Here is a 22,701-nt window from a genome sequence, read left to right as displayed (position 1 = left end):
TACTCTCTGATTCTAAGCTAAAGGTATGTGGCAGCTGAGTCTAGAAAAAAAAAGGTATACCATGGAACTCCCAACTTATTTAAAATTCAGATAATTATCTTGGAATCTGCTGCTTTGCAAAAAAAAAAAAAACCACTATGAAAATGCAAAACAGAGTGGAAAGCCATTTAAACATCTGTGTTCTTTCTCTATGTAGAGAGAAAAAGCAAAGGTTGGGGAGAGTGAAGTGATTTCTAGAACTAGATTACAACAATCTATTGTGCATCCTATCTTTTCTCCAACTAAATCAAATACCTAGAATTAGATATTCAAGTTTTTTTTCATAATGTAAGAAAAGCTATAACCTTGAGGCCGTCATTACTTTATCAGTTCTAATTTAGCACAAACATGCGCCACATTACCTGGCATGGGGGGTATGTGTGTGTGTATGTGTGTGTGTTTAAACCTATCACAAACATATTCCTATAAGTCAGCATTCTTGCAGTATTAGAATCTGTCAGCAATAAGGGTAATAAGGATAGTCCCTAACTTGAAACAATGGCTAAAACAATATATGAAGATTGGCCTAATCCATGAGTAATTTGTAGTGAACAGAACTCCCAGGAGAAGAATCCTACCCTGATCTGAATGAATCTGAACATAATATTTCAACTTTCTGAGCTTAAGCTTCTTCTTCTATAAAACAAGGTAGTTGTATTCAACTGAGCTGTAAGAGTCCTCCCAGTTCTAAAATTCTATGATTTCATGACATTTTTTCTTTTCTTTCTTCCTTCCTTCTTTCCTTCCTTCCTTTCTTTCTTTTGCCGAGGCATTTGGTGTTAAGTGACTTGCCCAGGGTCACACAGCTAGGAGGTGCTAAGTGTCTGAAATCAAATTTGAACTGAGGTCCTCCTCACTTCAGGGCTGGTGCTCTATCCACTGCGCCACCTAGCTGCCCTTCATGACATTATTTCTTTTCTTTTCTTTTTTATAGTTTTTTATTTACAAGATATATGCATAGGTAATTTTTCAGCATTGACAGTTGCAAATCCTTTTGTTCCAACTTTTTCCCTCCTTCCTCCTACCCCTTCCCCAGATGGCAGGTTGACCAATACATGTTAAATATGTTAAAGTATAATATGTATACATGTTCAAACAGTTATTTTGCTGTATAAAAGAGTCAGACTTTGAAATAGTGTACAATTAGTCTGTGAAGGAAATCAGAAATGCAGACGGACAAAAATAGAGGGATTGGGAATTCTATGTAGTGGTTCATAGTACACGACAGTGTTTCTAAAGAAAAATCTATAACATGGAAGGTAGGCACTTATATTTGGTTCATAACCTAAATTTTAAATTTTGAAGGCATTTCCTATTTGTCTTTAGCTTATTTTTTTTTTTTTAGGCATAAAGTTTAAAGAATAAATTTTCATTTATATGGCTGCATTAATCATCCTGCTTATCTAGCAGCTCAAGCTGTGAAAGCATATCTTGAGAAAATTCTTATCTCTTAATATGAGAAAATGATAATCCAACTTCAGTATAAATAAGAAAATGGAAATTATTCTGGGATAAACACAAAATCTGATCTTCTTTAAGATAGAGTTTTATCAGTCAATCAACAAACAATTACTAAATGCTTACCATATATAAAGCATTTTATAGTAGAAACACAGAACTTCGGAGATACAACAGCAGAAGGAATAAGCAAAAACATACAACTGGGAAAGATAACTTGTAGAACCTCCATATTCATAAGGCACTAATATATCTATCCAATGAAATGATAAAGGGCATTATCAGGACTTGAGGCAAGAGAAAACGTAGTCCATGAACTCTTAACCTTTTAATGTGTCATGGATCCCTCTGGCAGTCTAGTCTATCCCTTTTCAGAACATTCATAAAGAAAAGAAATGCTAAATTTCATTTAAAGATTAGTGAAAACAAAGATAATTTTTTTTTTTCTCCACCAAGGTTTATACACCTCTTGAAATCTATCCATAGATCTCTTGGGGATTAGTGGACCACAGGTTAAGAATCTAACTTAATTAAATTATAATCATGCCCATTATTAGATTTAGAATCAGTCTACCACAGTGACATGTATTTTTTTGGCCCTAGGAATCTATTTCTCTTAAGCAGTAGTGTCTCAAGCTCTCTTTGTCCAAAGCTAAGTTGTGTAAGACGGTGACAATTTTTAAAAATAAGTAACATGAATAATAACTACTGCATATTTGACTTACCAACTGTTTCTGCAGACCTTCTAATTTATCTTCAGTATGATCGTCTTTATCCAGATTGCTTCTAGATGAAAGTCAGAGAAAAGATCACAAAATAACCAGGAAATGTTTCTGTTTATAGAGTACCAGAGTTGAAAAGAACTTTAGAGACTATCTAGTTACATCCAACAGAGTGTCATTCACCCTTAGCTTGAAGACCTTTAAAGAAAAAGAGTAGACTTCCTCCTGAGGCAACACATCATACTTTTGGACAGAATCAGTGGAATTAAATTAAATCTAAACCTGCTTTTTTGCAATGTTCACTTATCACTCTGAGTTTTTCTCTCTCTAGCCAATGTAATAAACTTAATTTTCCTTTGACATGATAACCCTTCACATGTTTGAAGATAATGATTGTGTTTCCTCTTAAGTCTTATCTTTCTTAGGTTAAATGTTCCTACTTAATTTAGCAAGTAGTGCAGCCTGGAATAGTGCAGCCTGGAGAGTCATCTCTATATTGGTCATCCCTCTCTACACATTCTACTGCTTATAAATATTCTCTCTAAAATAAGGCTTACAGAACTGAATCCAATAGTGGTCTGACTAGAGCAGAGTATAGCAGGATGGTTTTCTCACTACTACTGGACACTATGTCTCTCTCAATATAGTCTAAGATCACATTAGCTTTTTTTGGATGCAAAATCATACTGTTTTAAGTGTGGAGTCCCCTGAAAGCCCCAAATTCTTTATTTTTATAAGTCCAAGATTCACTGAACAAAGGAAAGAATGATTAATAAATTCTGTAACACAATACTGTTATTGCAATTACTGTTGCAACTCCTGGAGACCACCAAGTAACTGTGAAGATGAAATAAAATACAATTCATCCTATTCATTTTCACTGTTAGCAAAGACACAGCTTCAAGATCCCTGTAGGCAAGTTCAAAAAAAGTATTATATAACAGAGACAGCAGAAGGAAGTCAGTCATTGATAGGACAACCCAATAGATCCTGTCTAAAGTTCTGTTTTCTGAATTAGCAATATTGATTTAAAAATACTCTTGTCAATAACATGAAACAACGCATACCTACAAGTGAGTCTGAACGAGTCCTATCACTTCTGCTAAGAAGAAAGAGGTCAGAGTTCATATTTACATCCTTTCCATACTAATAATATGGCTATGTACTCATGTCATGCAGTTCCCACCATTCTGGTTTGCCTTGGCAGAGATGTATCTGAGGAGAAAGAATGTCATGCTGAATATAAATGATAGGGCATAGCAGACTACTGGTAAGACAACCACTCACAGAAAAAATTGATTTGGTTTTACTCAGTTTATCTCTACCTTTTTAAAGCCCTAAATGATTATTACAGGAAGTCGATGTAAGTCTTCTTCTTGTTAAGGACAATGATCACTATTGCAACCTCATCAAGTTCTCCCCTCCACAAATTGCCTTAGAGCAATTTACCTGGATCTGTTTTTTGTTCTTATCACATTATAATTTGCACAATATATGTTCTCCTCCCCACTCCTCCATCCCCAGGGAGAGGGGGATTTGTAAGGTAATTGGGCTTAAGTGACTTGCCCAGGGTCACATAGCTAGTAAAGGTTAAGTATCTGAGGGTACATTTGAACTCAGATCGTCTTGACTCCAGGGCTGGTGCTTTATCTATTGCACTCCCTAGCTGTCTCTACAATATTTACTTGTTAATATATACTCTATCCCACTATTAAGCTGAAAAGTCCCTTAATAGAAGGACTCTGTGTGTGTGGTTTTTCAAACTTTAACTCGTCAATACCTAGGACAATATCATTTTTTAAAAAAATAGCAGATGCTTAATAAAGCTAATGAGCTACGAGTTTAAATATTCCTCCTAAGTTGGCACAATTAAAGGCTTTATCTTCAAGATGACTTTAAATTTTCTTAGTCTTTTTATGGAGGCGTGTTATATCTTATAGTTATATACCTGAAAACACCCAGGACATTAAACACTAAAAATGTTCAGGTAGTAAACCTGGGTTATATTTTATAGATAATTCATTAACATTTTAGAGCAGAGGTATCAAACATATGGCCCACAACACTTCTAGGTGCAGCCTAACCAGAGTAAGTATAATTGGGAAATATTTAATAAAATAAATAAAAATATAACAAAACATAGATAATAACTACATTTTAAAACTAAGTCAATATGTGGTCTGCAGGGGGCTTTCTATATTAGTTGAATGGACCCCCTTTCAATTTGAGTTTTATATTACTAAGTCGGACACATTAATTTTTTTTTCTTTTGGCTGAGACAATCGGGGTTAAGTGACTTGCCCAGGGTCATACAGGCTAGGAAGTGTCTGAGGTCAAATTTGAACTCAGGTCCTCCTGATTTTAGGGCTGGTGCTCTATCCACTGTGCCACCTAGCTGTCCTGACACACTAATTCTTTCGGAATTTGATGAGCTCTCCCTGAATCTACCCTATACAATTAGGTAGGCAAGGCAGTAAAAGGGAGAAAGCAAAGGAGTTCTTACAAAAGCTGATGAATACAAAAAGCTGGAGAAGAAACTGGAGCTGCTATTGTTCTACAATCTTGGTGGTCTTTCCTGCCATTACTCAAATTTTCTCTGCCAAAGTAATGGTGATGGCAGGTGGCTGTGGTTTTCTGAAACTGTCTTAACTTATAGTCTCTTCTTTTCCAGCTCAGTCACAAGTGTGATCATTCAACATGTGTTATGGTTGAAGGACAAAAACAGAATAGTTTTTCTTCTCTCTTCCTTTACTTGCAAGGCATATACATTAAGAGATATATCATATTTTACCTTCTGTTGACAATTTCTAAAAAGCTTAAAGGTTCTGGGTATTAACAGTTTTTGCTTCAAACTTTGTGTTAGGGAAAATAATAGGTGCTTGATTTCACTACCCTAAGTACTTCCCACATCGACAAAGATCACAACTCTGTTCTGTGCCATTCTTATCTTTATTTCTCTAAGAAATCTTTCCAAAGGACACAATTCAAAGGGAAGCCTTCCCTTTCTCCTTATGAAGTTAATAAACTATTAGAGACTTCTCTTATTTTCATCAAACAAATGAGCTACCTCTTTTTATGGCCAAAAAAGGTTGCCAAGGTTCTCCTACCTGTCATTGTTAACACTAGAGAATGCTTACATTACATTCACCATTTTAAAAAATGACATATGTAATCTGTAGTTTTACTTATGAAATTGTTTTCTTCTACATTCCGCAGATATGTGAAATTGTGAAATCACCAGTAGACTTATCTGTATTAGCTAGTTTTTTTTGAAGTACCAGTTAGTTGAAGGATCACCAGAAGTAACCCAAAATTTCTTATATTAGGTTATTCTATAAAATTAACCAAGAAAGCCAACAAGATGCTTAACACTTATTTGCATGTAATCCTTGTGGAAGTCAAGAAATCTGTACATTGGACAACAGAAAGGACATTGCCACAAATTGAGAACTAAGTCTGTTGGAATAGAATTTCATGAAGTCCTTTAATCAGTCAATAAGCATTTATTAAGCGCTCACTATGTGTAAGACACTGTGTTATGTACTAGAATACAAAGAAAGATAAGAATACAATCCCTGCTCTCAAAGAGCTCACATTCTAATACAAAAGATAACATTTAAAAAATTGTCTATACAAGACATACACAATGTAAGTAGAAGGTAATTTTAGAGGAAAGGCACTAGCAGTGGTGGGGAAGGATGGGCCTGGAAAAGCCTCTTGCAGAAGGTGGGCTATGAGCAGACTGAAGGATGGTTAAGGAAGTCAAGAGGTGAGGGGGCAAGACAGCAGAGACATGGGGGATAGCCTGTGAAAAAGCCAGGAGATGGAATGTCATGTACAAGAACAGTCAAAAGGACAGTGTGGCTGCATCAGAATGTAAATGAAAGAGAATAAAGAGCAAGAAGTTTAGAAAGTTAGGAAGGTGCCAGGGTGTAAATGGAGTTGAAAGCCCTTTAAGAACTCTACGCTGTCAGAACTGCCTTATTTAAAGAGCTCTTCAGCACAGAAGACTTGTGACCTCATCATGTCTTTCTTGGTCATCAGCTTGCAAGTAAAGCAGGAGACAAAGGTAATAAGGTACCATACAGGGGAACCTGGCATTGACCAATCTCCATATACAAAAAATTGCATTTGCACCAGTACTGTTTAGCATCTATTGGACAAATCCGAATTTCATTTAAAAAGTGTACTTGATAGAAATTTTACAGATTGCATGAGGGATGGCTTGAAAAAAGATATTAAAGACTAGAACATTATGATAAAATAATTATGGAAGGTGTTGGATGAGGGAGGAAGAGGTGGGATTTTCATGGCACAAAAGATCATAGTTTTACCTTTGCCAGGGGTTTCTCACCTCTCTGAAATGTCTTGTGAACCATCAGTGACACCTTGTTCTGCAGAAAGGGACTTTTCATCCGGCATTCCAACTTTTTCCAGGAAGCAAAGAGCTGGATCTGCTCGCATAGCATTATATCTTTCATAACCTGGATGAAGATATCAAGGAGCATTAGAAATAGTATTAAACCTCAAAATCTACTTCCATTTTACACCTTAGGACCTCAATTTCTTTCCTTAAATAGAATGTCACAATTTATACACATGCTCTTACAAAGGATCATAAACCTAAAAATCATGATCACATTCTTCTTCTTGACATGAAAATATTTCTAACGTGAAGTAGAATATGAAAGAATAAAAATAAATAAAATAGAAATAATAAATAAAAAGAAAAAAGAAAACTTCAAACATTTTGTAAGCAAACATTAATTAGGCACATGTATAATTCCACTTGTTTTTGGCTAACTGGAACAATGGAGATATTTCCCACCTGATTGAATTATTAAGATTTCTTTGACTTTTCCACCAAACTCTAGGAACTTCATTTATGGGAAATTTCATTTTACAGGACTGAACCAGTCTTGGTACCCATCCATCATATCTAATCCTCTACCCTTCAGATTAGAGGACAAAGCCATGAATTCTAAAAACCTCCATTTGAGGAGGGAGCTCAGGAAAGACACCTCACTTCCCATCTGGTAATATTACTTTGGGGTTTCACTGACTTCTCTACCATGTACACCAAGTATTTCCACCTTGCTTTTCAGTTTCTTTTTGTATTTGTCTTTCTCTGTTAGATTTTAAGTTCATTGAAGGGAGAGACTGTTATAATTGTATCCTCAGTGCTTAATATAGAATATAATAGATGTTTAACAAATGCTTGATGACTACTGAGATGATAAATGAATAGGAATCTGGTTCTAGAGCTCTTCATTTTGCATATTTTTTTCACCTTGTAGCAAACTGTGTATTCTAATTTAGGCCTGTTTCCTTCCATCATTGTTATCTTAACCCAAGGGATTATACAGATTACAACGAAAAAGCCTGGCAATGTGATTACAAAGAGTAAGGTCAAGAAGTTAATTATTATATAATTAAAAGTAACCCAATGAATGAATTCACTAGTAGTAGAAGCAAATTTAACCTAAGGGGAAAAGACTAGAATCACTCTATATCAAGCTCTGAAAAGAGACAACTTAAAGATTCTTTCTAATCTATAAATTGATCATACAAGATGTAACACAACAGAAAATTTTATTTCTAAGTCACCTAAAACACAAATCTAAGTTTCCTAAAAATTAAATTGACTGGTTTTAAAAGAAGATTAAGAAGAGATATGCCAGTGAAGTACTGTTGAATAGAAATCTCCAGGAGATATGACAGATACCTAGAAGTACTTTTTTCTGAATTATTGCCAGCACATGATCATAATTTCCAGTTATAACTGATCAGTAGCTAATTTTATGTGAAAACATTCCAAGAGTTAATAGAACTAATTTTAATTTGTTGCTCCTTAGCTTCCTCATTAGCTTTGGCACCTCTGTTAGAAATATGCATTTGTTATGATGATGATGATAATGACAGAGATAATGGTAATGAGTAGGATATATTAAGACAACAATTTTGTGGGGTTTTTTTTGTTCTTAATCTAAAGACACCATTAACATAACAAGTTTACTTATGTCGAGTAACATGTTAATGCTTCCATGAAATTCTTTTATCAGTAACATGTCATGATAGAAAGAACATTTGGATTGGTGTCAGAAGATCCATGGGCCTTAATTTCTCATCTGTTTTGAATAAGTTGGACAACATGGAAGCTAAGGTCTTTTCCAACTTCAAATCTATATGTGATCTCTCCCCATAGTAACAGAATATTAAGGACAAGGGAGAATGAGGCAAGAAAGTAGATTTGTAAGAATAATAGCTTTGCTCCTTTTATTTCGTTCACATGATCCTTTCCAAGAGAATGGACATAATTACTATAATCCAATTCTTCACATTTCTGATTTTCATCTTCACAAACCCAAGTCTCCTTAAGAGTGAGGGGAAAAGTTGGAATAATCATTTTACCCAAACGAGCAATCATGAACATAACAGAGAATAAAAGTTTTGCTCTGGAAACTTTTCTATTAACAAATGGAATGTCTATGCACAGCCTGAACTATCTAATTAATGCATTAGGTTTTGATCAGCTTTGAAACAAACTTTAGGTGTTTTGTATTAACTTCAACATTATTTCAACAGGTTCAACTAGTTTTAGATTATCAACTAAATGTAACATTCAGCAGTATTCTGTATTAGTTAATATTGAAAACAATAGGGAAAAAATGACTCACAACCAAGGCAGGAAGAAGAATCTGAATGACATTTTAATTTCCAAATGTATTTATTTCTATCACTAAGACACTGGGACACAAAGAGGGAAAGATAATCTATATTTATCAGTCTCTTCTGAAGGAATCAAATTCATATTTATTCTTTATATTATTATATTCTGGCCTGCTTTTAAAATTTGCCCATCTTCAGAATACTGTGATCTTACTATATATCCTTATGCTTTCAAGGTCATCTACTCTTTACAATCTAACACTAGTTATTACTGGGTTCTGAAACATCACATGCTTCCTCCTCTAAAATTAGGATTAAATGCTATTATTACTTCTAATAGCTAAACTTCTAATAAGATTCTAAAAGAAGTTGTGCTACTGGACTATCCAAGAGTGAAAATCAAGTACCTGAATTTTAGATTATACTTAAGGAAATTTCCAAGAAAATATTAGTGCAAGCAACACATGGATCAGATTAATACCTCTGAGCAGTCATTAACTGCTACTGAAATGCTAGAATTCACAATCTTTCAGAAGTAGTACACAGACCAAGTGCACTTATTTAGTTGGGAACTGTGAGAGGTGGGGTTATGGTATCCCTCACATCTCAAGTTATTATAATTTTAGGATCAAAATTTAATCATCAATTAACACCTCATCATGGATTAGCAGACAAACAGCTGAGAGTATAAATGGGACATCTGATGGCACCTTGAAAGTGGAAAAGGACTCAACTTTTTAATTGTGGGAGAGGCATGAAATATAATTTTATGTGCCCCAGACACATAAAAAGCTTCTTGAAACACCTGTTGCAGTAAATAAACTGCCACAAAAATATTTGTCTATCTATGGCCATATTTTACCTCTAGGAATTATACCAACAATACTAAGGATATCCAGCACTTACCACAGTACCTGGCACATAACAGGGTTGTAATATGTATTTATGAATTAATTGGAGTAGACTGGGAAAATAAAGATTATTTGGTTGATTTTGTATAACCCTATGCAACTGCATTTTTCTTCAAGCATACATTTGTTACAAAACTTTTCTAGCCTTTGAATCTCTAACCTATTGAAAATATTCATGCAATTACCATAAAATATACATCCATTTTTGCTAATTTCCAAGATCTAGACATGAAATTTTGTTGAAAGTGAAAAACGTAAGTTGACAATGACCAAATAGCCAAAAGTAAGTAATTATGTAAAAAACTTCAAAAGCCAGTGACCATGCATATTTTATTTCCTTCCTTACAACTGTCCAAGATAAATTTTGCTTAATACATTTAAAAGCCTCTTTGACAGTAAGGTTTCCTAAAGCATAGTTTTCTCTGAGGTGATCATTTATTGGGAGAAAATTGTTAAGTTACTTAGGAATACACACCATGCTTGACCACTCCAATAAGAAGAGATTTATCGGCCTCTGCATCCCACCAATCCACTGGAATCTCCACGTAGTCAATATCAGGCAATAAAACATCCAACTCTCTGTGAAAGACACAGCATGAATAGACATTTTTCTTTATACAGGCAAAAATGCAACATCCAACAATCCAACAATCCAATACCATATCTCAGGGTCTCATTGGTATCATTTTGTTTAAATTATGTCAGACTGTTTAAGGCTGCTAAATTTGTACATAATCAAATGCATGGGACTAAAATGAGAAGTTCAATATTCAATCTGATCAAAAAGTATTAATTAAAATAACAATAATATTTGTACTGGTATATTGAGGAATTGGAGGAGGAATGATAAAGAAGGTGAGGATTAGAAGATGTGACATTATGGGAAGACTACTCAAAACTCTGTAAAAGCAAAATATCTTTTACCTAGCTATATGGCTAAATTCAACATTAAAAAAGAGTTCTACCAAACAGTGCTGTATCTCTCATTTGAAAAACATGTTTTCAGCCTTATTTAGAGGTTATGCTTCTGTCTGGTTTTTACTATCACAGAATTATAGAATTTAAAGTGCCTTAGAGGTCCTCTTATCCAGTCCACACCTGCCACAAGTGAATTCCACTACAACATATTCAAATGTGATTCCTAAAATCTGGCCAAAGCACAATGCACTTCTTGAATGACTTAAATTAATTTAAAAGTTTTTTTTAACTACAATGGAAGCTTTACCCAAAAAGTCATCAGCTCTTCCCTATGTCTACTATATGAAATTATTCTAACTACAAATCACTCAAGATAGTAATTTTAGTAATAATGGCAATAGTCAACAAATTATAATCTTACTCTCAGGAGTTTTAAGATATTGGTTTTCATATTCTTTTCAATGTTTTCTTCCTTTATAGCTCCCATGATCACCAACACATGGATGAAGGAAAGTTGAGAGCTCAGTTCATTAGGTTGGCTATTTGCTGCTATCCTGAGCTTTGTTGATTCAGCATTTTTTCAGTACTACATGTGTTAAAAGGCAAAGAAAAGATGGAGCCTAAGGAAAGGATTCAAGAGACATAAGCTGGCTCATCTTATGGTTTGCTACCAGCTCCCTCTACCTGTGGTCATTGCATTATTATGTTGGGTCCATATTCTGAGAGATATTGTGTTAAATCAAATGATCTATAAAGTAGCAATAAGAATATCATTTAAATAAGAGAGACAAATGTCTAAGAATACTAATGACCATCATGAGGAATGTAACCAAAGATAAGATTCCATGTAAAAGGTACAGGCCCTGAAGAAAACACATATGATTCTATGTTGATTTTGTACATAGTCAAAGCTCTGGCCTGACTACAGTGGTTATACCTGGCAGAGATTCCTTCAAATGCTTTATCTGCTGCTTCTCCCAGAACTTCAGATTTCAGGTAGTATAGCATCCGAACTCGAAGAAGCACCCTAAGAAAGATGAACTGATTAATGTAAATAAACTAGAATATTTAGTTTGACTCTGTTCTTTGACACCATGTGCCTTGGCATATTCTGTATTTTCTCTTGTTAATAATCTTGATAGAACATTATTTCACTACTATATGAAAATATCTTTAAAAGTATAAAGGAGTCTACAAATATAAATCATGAATACTTCTACTTTACAAAGGAAGAAAAATACCTGTTTAGTCAACCTAAGAAAAAAGACTCTAACAAAAAGAGACATTCTTTCAATTGCTAGAAGATGGCTGTTGGATTACAATAAAGGCTTGAAGAGATTTTTTGCCCTTCCAAGTTCCAACAAATCATCTTTATGACTCACTTCCAAGTGGCTGGTTACAGACTGGCTAGTTTGCCAAGATGGTAGTACATTTGATTGTGGCACAAAGTAGCTATATGAACATTTCCTAGGTAGGAATAAATCTAATTTTAATGAAAACATAGATCCTATGAATGTTGTTTTTCTAGTCTTTGGATCAAAAATTCAGCCCTAGCAGAGGCCTTAAATGTCTTCTAGTTTAAACACCTTATTTTCAAGACGAAGGAACTAAATTCCAGAGAGGTGTCTCCTGACTCCACACTCAGCCCTGTCTACTCTACCACACGGCTTCTGTGGTCAGGCACAGGAAATATGTTTTCTTCTCTAGTTACCTGAGTTCATCTTGGGAAGAAAGAAACTAATCAAGTATTTACTAAATATACCTAGCACTATGCTCATGGGCTCAGAAAAGAAAATTATGGAGCTTATAATTTAAAATGGGTGAATAATACAAATTAATATGTTATAGACTTAAGAAAGAAAAGAGATCAGAATGCTTTGGATTAGTTAGGGAAAATAGAAGTACATATTTTGACAGCACAAATTTGGCCCTAAGGTTCAAAGAATATGAATTCCTTGAGAGCTTTCCACTTGTTTTCAACACTATCTAGCACAGTATCTAGTACATAGGAGGTACTTAAAGAATTCTTGTTGACTGAATCGCCTTAATTCAGCTTATTCTGTAACTTATTCTAGGAGCTAATGCTTAAAACTGATCACAAATTAGGTGCCACACTAAATTCATTGTCTGTGAATTTCTTAGAGGTTGTGATGGCCAGAGGATCTGGTATCATTGTGAATGGAAATACTTAATAATTCCTCCCTTCCTCCACCCGAGCTTGGAACCAACAAAGCAAAGCTGAGCAGTAGCAGCAGCTGTTAAGAGGGACAAGAGTGAGAACAGAATTTTTCTGTGGCCTAAGAAGAGGACTTGAGGACACTGTCCCTTGGGATTCTGGTGCAGCTATAACATCAAGGTTTTCTGTAGAAGCAAAATCATGGAAACCTGGAGCTAGAGAGCTGTTTCTACTTCAGCTGAAAGAAGGGACACCACCTTGTTGTAAAATATGTGTTTGTTGTAAAAAATATCTGTGATGTAAGAATAGAGTTCTAATCAATGCTATTTGGTGTTCTCTAAATGACAGATTGGCCAAAAAATGTTAGCAAAAGCTGAGTTGCTATTTCCCGGATGGTGTTCCACCTGTACCCTGTCCTCCTGGAACAAGATGGTTTTTAGGAATTGCCAACATTAACCTATACTGGAGGGGAAGTGGAAAAGGGAGGGAGAAAAATTTGGGATGCAAGGTTTTGCAAAGGTGAATGTTTAGAAGTATTTTTGCATGTATTTGAAACTATAAAAAGCTGTTATTTAAAAAAAAAAAAAAAAAAGAAATTAAAGAAAAAAAGAGACAGTCTTCAAGCTGCTCTCAGGGGGTCCAGCAGTAATCTTAGCTAATGTCTGAATTCAGAAAAAAAGCAAGAATAGAAGCCAAATACTGTTTTTAAAAGTAGTATTTTTAGAGTTTATGTCTATTAATGATATAGGATCCTATCAGAAATTGCTGAGATCAGCTTTTCCATTATTTTTTTTAAAAAAATAAGACCAGTAATCAAGAGCAATTGCCCCCTCCCCATTAACTATTCTCATTCTCCTTCTATAGTCTCTCCAACAAAACTTTTCTGGAGCTGGCCAGGTCAAGACTCTCAACCTCTCTCATACAAATCCTGCTTTTTCCTAGCTATCTTCTGAGCTTTTTTCCCACGCTATCTTTCCACCCTAGGAAGTAGAGTGCTTTTCTCTCTACTACAACCCTTCAAAATCCAACTCAAGATTTCCCTAAGATGCCAAGTTCATTCTCAATTTTCTTTATTCTAGATTCCCATGCCTTCCTATTTGATTGATATTACATTATTTTGTATCTATTCCTATGGCACTTTGTTATTAATTCTCTATGTGTAAATCTTAAAAGTTCAAAGTGAATAGTAGGATCCATTAATTGGGAGTGATGACTTTAATATTTTTTTATATTCCCCCATAATACCTAATATGAAACAATGAAAAACTTATTTTTCAGTAATGCTTTTTAAATGAATCAAAATGAAGTAATGAAAAGACTTCAAGAGTTACTTATAAAAGATTATAAGGAAAAAAAACTTGGGGAAAGATACTGGGAAGACCTGGATCCTCTTTAGCTAACAGTTTTGGAGTATCTGCAGTTCTTATCCCCCAGAAGGTGATACAGTTGCCACTACAACCTAACAGAAATGAAATCATTTTTGAGAGTAAGATTCCCAACAAGAACTTCAAGCACATACAGTGTGCATGTGGGACAGGGGGAAAGAGGTGATGTGAAGAAAGTGAAAATTTAAAAAAGTATTTTAACCATTGAATTTCAAAATGTACAACATACATCTCCAACATTTTTCATCTTTTTTACTGGAATAATTACCAGAATTGTAGAGCCTCCCTCCTGTTCAAAGTAAGTTTGGAGACATGCTCTGAGGTAAGAGGAAAGCAGATCAGATATACTTACTTATTGCAATGTTGTTTAAGGTGCTTCTTGTAGCTGTCATCATGCAAGACAACTTCAGGGTTGCAGGTGGCTAACCAATCTGCATTCTTTAACTCTGGAAGTAGCATCTGATTCTTTGTCTTCTTTCCCTTCCTCCCTCTGGGGACTGGGGCAGATAATCCTGAAACACAGGCAGTGTAGGGCATAAGAATGAATGAGGATTCATAAGGAAATTACCTCGCAAAAATAGGCAATTAGACAATATGTCCTTTTGGTTTATAATCCATTTGGTTACTCCAAATGAGCATGCACCCAATTCCAAATTAGTAGAAGCAGAACGTAAAAAAATTGCAGGGCTAAACAAACAATATGCTTGATGCTAATTAAATATGACACAATCCTTGTCTTCATATAGTTTTCAATCTAGTTAGGGAAACAAAATACACAGAAAGCAGATATAATAGAAATGAAGAGCTAAGGTGCATGACAATATCTAAGTGCAAAAGGAGTTCAGAGAGAGGTTTATTAGGCTTTAGGAGTACAGAGGGCATCAATGAGTGCAAAGATATAGTTATAATAGCAAATTTCTTGGTAGATATAGACTTTGAGGATGGGTAGAATTTGGAGAGAGAAAGGGGAGAGAAGGATAAAGGATGAGAAGAAGAGGAAAGAAACAGCTCAGCAGTAGTGAGAATTGAGTCAGCCTAAGAAAATACAAACTCAGAAAATAGGAACTATGTTAACCTTTCAGTTTTACTGTGCGAGTTTGGGAGATAGGTAAACTTCACAGGAAGGATTAAATGAACATCGACAAAATTCTACAGATGACAGTTAGCTATTAAAATAGTTCAAATTACAGAGCAGTACTAGCTAACAATGAGAAAGCCAAAACCTTGCAAAACAATGTGGGTCATTTGAAAAGGCAGCTACTAAAAGGAAACTTTTGTGCCAAAATACTACAACTCTGATGGTTTTTACCTGAGTGATTCTGGAGTGCCTGGTTCTGTCCATCTTTTGTAGGTGTGATAAGATCCCATATGAAACTCTTAATCTTCTCATCTCCCTTGTAGTGTTTGACACAGTATACTAGAAGAGCCCGGCAGATCATCTCCATGTCTTTTTCATTAAGATGCCACTTGAATCTTCCATGAGTCAAAATATCCTTCCACCGTCCCCACCTGTCCAATGAAAACATCATAGGCTATATAACCTATTAAAAACCAAGAATTCCAGCGCCACAGTGTGGTGGGAGAAGCCTTCACAGACCAGGAATGACCAAAAATACTTCTAATTTCTTATGGTTATTTAGCTTCCTTTTGCTGTTTTTTTAAATCTGACCTGAGCAGTCCCAACAATTGTGTGGTGCACATCACTGAGATGTTCAATACATAAGGCATTTCACATGAAACCATCAGAACCACAAGACAGGAGGAGCCAGCAACCAGTTTTAAATGATTACAAAACCTTCCTAATAGCTACCCTCTTTGCCTCCAGTTTTCCAACATCCCCACAAATGACATTAAAAAAGTGTTATGAGTATAAAGAACCCAGGTGAATAAAGCAGAGTCAAAACTAATACCTAGAATGTGTTATATTCTTACATGAAGACATGAATGCCAAAGCTTTCTCTTTCTATCTTAGCCAAAGGGATCAGGTGAATTTTTTCCTTAATTTTAGCACCGTCACATGGGGTACTTTATCTTCTTGGGTGAAAAGCAAATAGAAAAATAAAATAAAATAGAACCAAGTAGTAAACTAGTTATAAAGGTGAAAATGAAAGAAGATAAAATGGTGAATAATACTCTTGAGAGAGAGAGAGAGAGAGGTTCACAACCTCCCAAGGGAACTCGAAGGTAAAAGACAATTGTGCTACCTTTACAGTGCCCTGACAATGTACAAAATACCAGGGAACTTAGAGAAAACTCAAAACCAGGGCTGATAGGACCTGTTAAGATATCTCCAATAAACCTTGGAGGATTGGCGTGACAGAGAGGAACAGGCAGGTGTAACAGATACCCACCCGAAGATGAGCAGATTCTTCTCTACCCGGAAGCATTCTGCCCGGAGGTAGCGCCGGGTTTTCTCGTTTAGCCGCCTTGATCGGGTGGGCCTTTCATCAGAGTCACTGTCTAACTCAGAAAATTCCATCAGCTCGTCCTCCTCAAAGGAGTTGTAGTGTTTGGTCTGCTTTCTCACACGGGGCCGGTCGATCACTAAGCTTTCCTAGAGACAGAGAGAGGGGCTGTTGTGGGAGAACACCTCTTCTCTCTTTTTCTCATCCACACACAGCAGCGATCCTTTCCCAAACCTCTTTACATCTAAAAGAGTCATTCTCAGGCAAGAACCCTGGGAGCCTGCCTGCCTCCCAAAGCATAAATCTTATCATAGTAGGAAAAGTTGGAGAAATTCTCTTAAAATAAGCTTGCCATTCCCTAACAATACTATGTGAATTTCTTTCTTTCTTTTTTTTATTTTTAATAGGTGTGTTCCCCAGTTCATAGTATTGTCCATAGTCATCTGCTGTTGTTGCAACCAATCTTAGAGATTTGGAAAGATAAATTTCCCATGGGGTCCAAAGTGGCAACCTGATCTTTCTAAGAGAAACACAGTGGTAAATCCCAATTACTTAGCTCAGAATGCAATGAACAAACTGAACTCTAGAGATGCCATCAGTTGTCCTGTTATCTGTTAAGAAACTTCCTGCTCATCCTGATTCATTACCTGTTACCAATGACAATGCCTTAGATAATTGAACTGTAGAAAAAGCCTTTCACAGAAATATCCTTTCTAGCCCCAGAATTTCATCCATTGATATAGCTTCAAAGGGCATTTTTCTCAAGGTCAGTCAGTATGCTTTCCTGCCCCCACTGCCTATTGATTAGGTTTTCCTTCTAGCTTCCTATTATGTCTTCCATGCTAGTCTCACTGGCTAAAATCTATTTAAAAATGGACAACAAAACTATTTATATTGGTCTAAAAGTTTTGCTTTGTGTCACTGAGGACATATAGTTCATTTTCCTCCCCTATGTCAGAGAGAGGAACCTGACTGTAAAACAATGGATTTTTTTTTAGTAAGGAGGCAACAAACCCAGTAAAGTGGGGAGAACACAGAAAATCCTTACCAACTGTGTGAGCCTAGTCCTCTGAGACTTAGTTTCACCCTTAGCAAAAAAAGTAATTATACTTGCCTGCTTCATGGGATTGTTGTGAGGAAAGTACTTTGTAAATCTCAAAGCAAATGTGAATTACTTTTATTTATTTTAAAGTCTTTAATATAGTTTTTGAATTATATTAAACACTCCCTAAGAATGGGAAATTAGATTTAAAGAATGCTGGAGATCCTGTGATCAGGTGGCTATGACTATTGGTGGTTGGGTGGAGGGAGGAAGTTTGCTCATGTATTCAAAAAGTGGTTTTAGCTGTGGATGTAGAGAAGGTATTTCAAGAAATAAGCAGGTGTGTCTCTGTACAATATTTATTTTAAGGTGAATTGATAAAATGAGGGGAAAAGAGCCATAAAACCCCATACCCAAAAAGATTTTTTTGGGGAAAAGGGCTAAACTGCCTCTTGTGCCTTTTCCAAAATTCATTCTTGAATCATTACTCTACATTTAGCAGTGAACTTTTTGTCACACTAAGTATTAAAGCAGAGACTAGATGATTCTCTCTCTGGGAAGCTGTAAAGAAGGAAGTCTTAGCTGAGAGTGGGGCTAGATTAGTTGATCTCTGAGGTACTGTCTAATACTCTACGATGCTAATTAACTCTCTTCTACATCATTATCATGATAATTATATTCACTAAATTAGGGCCTTTGAAATAAATGTTCATTACTGGTTATACTTTAAAAAGTTGGAAGAATTTTCTATATCATGAAAACTCTTGTGTAAGAGTCTGTGTAAAGTAGCATCAGAAGGTGATCTACTAGGTCATTTAGGACAGGAAGCCTAATCATAATTCATAAGCCTTTCTGAGATCATTTTCTTTTTCCATAGGCTCTGTTCTGAACTCTGGAATCCTATGTCTTACTTCCCTACTGTTGAATGTCTCCTGATCTAATGAAGAATTTAGTTTGATAACAGTGATTAGGTGAGAAAAGAGAAAAAAATTCAAAAGTAATAAGATAAAAGGAAGCAATAAAATTCTTCAAATAGAAAATTATTTGAAAATAGATGCAATTTATGCATAATAAAATTGCACATCATAGAAATTATATTGAAAATATATCTTTGCCAACCTTGCTATACATCTGAATGTGGTTCTTGGGAAACTTCTACCACAGGTCTAAATGATAAAAAAAAAAAAACAAAAAAAAAAACAAAAAAAAAACACCCAAAACAAACCAAAACAAAACAAACCTCATGTTTTTTTGATATACCCCCTAAAAGCAGATATATTCAGAGGGGTGCTAATTGTTGGATGCTTATGTGTTTCTACTGGCACATTACACAAAAACAGCAGAGCACCATAAAAAACCATGAACTATATAAATTCAAATCCCAGCCCTGCTATTTACTGCCTCTCTGCGAACTCAGACAAGTCACAGTGCCTCTAGATCTTTGATTCCTCATTTGCAAAATGAAGACAATGAACTAGATTAGATGGCGTCCTAGATCACTTCAAATCCTAAAGCTTTAAGCTCATGAATGGTGAAGTGGTTTTTTTTTGTGTTTTTTCCATTTCAAGAAATTCAGCTCTTTATCACAAGAATGAACATTCAGAAACAGGGAATACATTTTAACTAATCTCTTTAATCTTTTTCACAGTTCAGGAATCCCAAAAAGGAGGAGAAAGAAGTATGAGAAAAAGATGGGGCAGCTCTGCTGCCACATTGGAATTTTTAGTAATACTTTCATTATATTTGTATCTAGGTAGGACACATTGTGGTGATAAAATGAAAAGAACATTGAGCTGGCAAACAGGAGATGATATGATCTAGAGCAAGTCATTTAGCTTCTCTAGGACTTAATTTCTTCATCCATAATGTGCATATGCATAGCAATTCTTTAGGGTATACATACCTGTGTTTTTTTTTTAAAAGGGTGATATTTATTAAATATTCAAATGTAAAGGCCATTTTTATTCATCAAATAAATTGACCTAAAACTTCAACTTAACTTTAAAAAATTGATAATGAAACTGTATTAAAAATGCAAACTTTAAAAAGTGAATTTATAATATAAACTTTAAAAAATGAGATACAAGATACCAATTAAAAGAAAAGATATTAGAATGTGTCTGGAGAGAAGTATGGATCACATGATCACTAAAGTCCTCTTTTGGCACCAAAATTCAGATTTGAACTTCCCAGTATAACCTGAATTGTGGGTATGCTTTTGTCCTGATGTTTTGTTCAGATAATACAGAAATAAACAAATATAAACCAAAATATATTTGATCCTCTACCTTCTCATTCTTTGCATCAGTATCCAGTTCAGCTATTTTAGCCCATTTCTGCCAAAAGTTGGGGTCATCTAAGGAAATGTCAGTCCTATTCCCTGAAGCCACAAAGCTAGCCTGTAAAGAAAGTAAAAGTCAATCAATAAATTGTTGTCAAACAGCATGAACTAGTAATATACTCAAATTACTTCACATATTCAAAATCAAAACTTTCAAAAGAATATCACAGTTAAGCATATTCATTTATTAAAAGCCAGAATGAAATGGCTTCATTTTGATCCATAGGCTCACTGAATAGTAATAACTCAATTTTTAAAGTTCAAGCTCAACCCATATCTCTTCAAATAGGAAAAAGGAACATTATTCAGTCATATCTGACTCTTCAGAACCAAATTTTTTTTTTTTTGGGGGGGTAGGTACTAGAAGGGAGATTCATTTCTTTCTCTAGCTCATTTTAAACAGAAAAGGATCTGAGGCAAAAAGGTTAAGTAACTTGCTCAGGATCATCAGTCTCTGAGATCACATTTGAACTCAGTAAGTTAAGTCTTCCTGACTTCAGGTCCAGCACTCTATCCACTAAGTCACCTTGCTATCCCCCAAAAGAGAGATAGCAATTTTGTAAAAGTTTGATTCTAAAGAAGCACTCTTTGACCTTTATCTTATTATTGAAAAGCATTATTACTATCATTCTACTTATAAATTAAAGCATAAGCTATCCTGATAAAAAATAAAAATTATAATACTGTAAGAGGAAAGGCCTCTTTCTTTTGGGTTGCAGAAAAATGGGGATTTAGGCAGCGACACAAAGCTGAGTAGTCATGCTGCCACAGCATAAGGAGCACAGAATACTGAATCAAAGAATCTGGTTTCAAGTCTGGTTGCTGTGACTTACTAGGTAGTAGGTGAGCAAGTCAGTTAATATTGCTAAGTCTAGTTCTTTATCTTTAAAATGAGGAACTTAATACCTGCCTCACAGGGAATGCTGTGATAAGCAAATGAAACAATCTATGTAAAGAACTTTATAAATATAAATTATTATCATGTTATTACTATCATCAATTCAGGCAAAATCTCTATTCCTACAGAATTAAAAATACAGATAAACACACACAATATGAACCTTTATTATTTTTTAGAACTCAATTGTCCACAAAAATTTGTGCCTGAGACAAAGAAGACTAGTAGCAAGTGAACAGGAAAGGAATTAGGTGATTAGAAACAAAGCCCTGTACCTTGGCAAAGGTAGATCCCTTTCCTTCAGATTGGATGGTGATAGTATGGGTCCTTCTTTGTAGGATCTGATCTATGTCTTCTTCACAAAATTTGGAACCTTCATCTTCTTCATCCATTAAGGCTCCATAAGCTCCTTTCCGAAGTAAATCTTCTACCTCCATTTTTGTGAGCTGCTGTACCTTAAAAAAAAAAAAAAAGAAGAAGAAGCAGCATTTGCCAAAATGAAAAGAAAAAAAAGTTTTCAAGGAAATAAGTGTTTACACTGCATTGACAATCAGTTGTACTATGAATATGTAATGTATACAAATTCTGAGCATGACACCATGTCCCAGGATTTAGCAAATCTGTATTGTTGCCAAATATCACAAATTACTAAAACAAAAGAAAATTCACACATACATTTCTGAAAGTGCAGAATTGGCATTTTGGTTTCTTCAGTTTGACAAAATCCTTAAAAAATGTCCGAATGGAAAAAAACTACATGAAAATGATGCAAAGTGAAGTGAGCATAATCAAGACAATATTGTACACAGTAACAGAAATATTATATGATGGTAAAGTAGGAATGACTTAGCTATTCTCAGTAATTCAATGATCCAAGACAATTTTGAAGGATTCATGATGAAAAAATGTTACCTACTTCTAGAGAAGTTTTCTTTCCTAACATTATTATGGAAATATGTTTTACACAACTGCACTCATATAACCTATATAGAATAGAGCTGGGAAGGGATCTTAAAGGTTCCTGAGTAAACCTTTTCATCTGAGGTTTAGATGAGGAAATTGTAGATTAGAAAGATTAAATATCAGAAACAAAGTCAATTTTTGTATAATAAGAGCTCTCCTTTGTTAAATTATTCTCATTATTTTAGCACTTTTTTTTTTGTTCATCTTGTGCCTTTACTATATTCTATTTTATAAAGTTGCTATTAGTAATTCTATTTTGTTCACCCTCCTGGTCTTCTAAGCTCTCATGAGAACAGAATATGTTTGTTTTTTAAATATTCGGTCTTCTTGAATGCCAGGTAGTTAATAAGTGTCTGATTAATGAATGCTAGATAGTGCCAACATATGATTACCTCAATTAGTTGTCCAAGTTAAATACAGAAAGAATTTCCTGATAAGAATGTGATTTTCTTTGCATCAATTATCACAGACTAAAACTGAGTTGATGATTTGATGTACTCATCACTTACTAGAGTAATAAGACACAGAAGCATTTGAAAATTTTAACTTAAAACACCATTCTATCTTATTTCAAAGACATTTTAGTTGCCTATTTCTCACAACATCCACAAGTTAAAATTCCAGGGACCAAGGTTTTGTGTTTTTTTTAAACATTCAAATTGTTTAGGTTTTTTCTTTCTTCATATTATTTTGTTATATTGGGAAGCTAGTCATGAGAACTGACAAGTTACTTAAGCTGTTCTTTCTTTTTTTAAAATTTAGTATTTTATACTC

General features: G+C 34.8%; 1 protein-coding gene across 9 annotated transcripts in view; it reads right to left on the bottom strand.

Annotated features, from left to right (window-relative positions):
- The window catches only part of CHD6 (chromodomain helicase DNA binding protein 6), a 168,774-nt gene that overhangs the window by 31,681 nt on the left and 114,392 nt on the right, over positions 1–22,701 (bottom strand). For 8 of the 9 annotated variants that reach the window (XM_051979283.1, XM_051979281.1, XM_051979289.1 and 5 more), the window contains 9 exons: positions 21,240–21,419; positions 20,014–20,124; positions 16,630–16,832; positions 15,588–15,787; positions 14,631–14,790; positions 11,655–11,744; positions 10,275–10,378; positions 6,574–6,703; positions 2,223–2,283 (listed from right to left, as the gene is read on the bottom strand). In XM_051979283.1, the coding sequence (XP_051835243.1) occupies positions 2,223–2,283; positions 6,574–6,703; positions 10,275–10,378; positions 11,655–11,744; positions 14,631–14,790; positions 15,588–15,787; positions 16,630–16,832; positions 20,014–20,124; positions 21,240–21,419 (1,239 nt within the window). The remainder of the gene's footprint in view (positions 1–2,222; positions 2,284–6,573; positions 6,704–10,274; positions 10,379–11,654; positions 11,745–14,630; positions 14,791–15,587; positions 15,788–16,629; positions 16,833–20,013; positions 20,125–21,239; positions 21,420–22,701) is intronic. The other variant, XM_051979286.1, reaches the window with a different exon arrangement.

This window comes from Antechinus flavipes, chromosome 2, assembly GCF_016432865.1.
Source record: "Antechinus flavipes isolate AdamAnt ecotype Samford, QLD, Australia chromosome 2, AdamAnt_v2, whole genome shotgun sequence".
Taxonomy (NCBI): Eukaryota; Metazoa; Chordata; class Mammalia; order Dasyuromorphia; family Dasyuridae; genus Antechinus; species Antechinus flavipes.
This window is presented reverse-complemented; position numbering and strand designations above follow the sequence as displayed.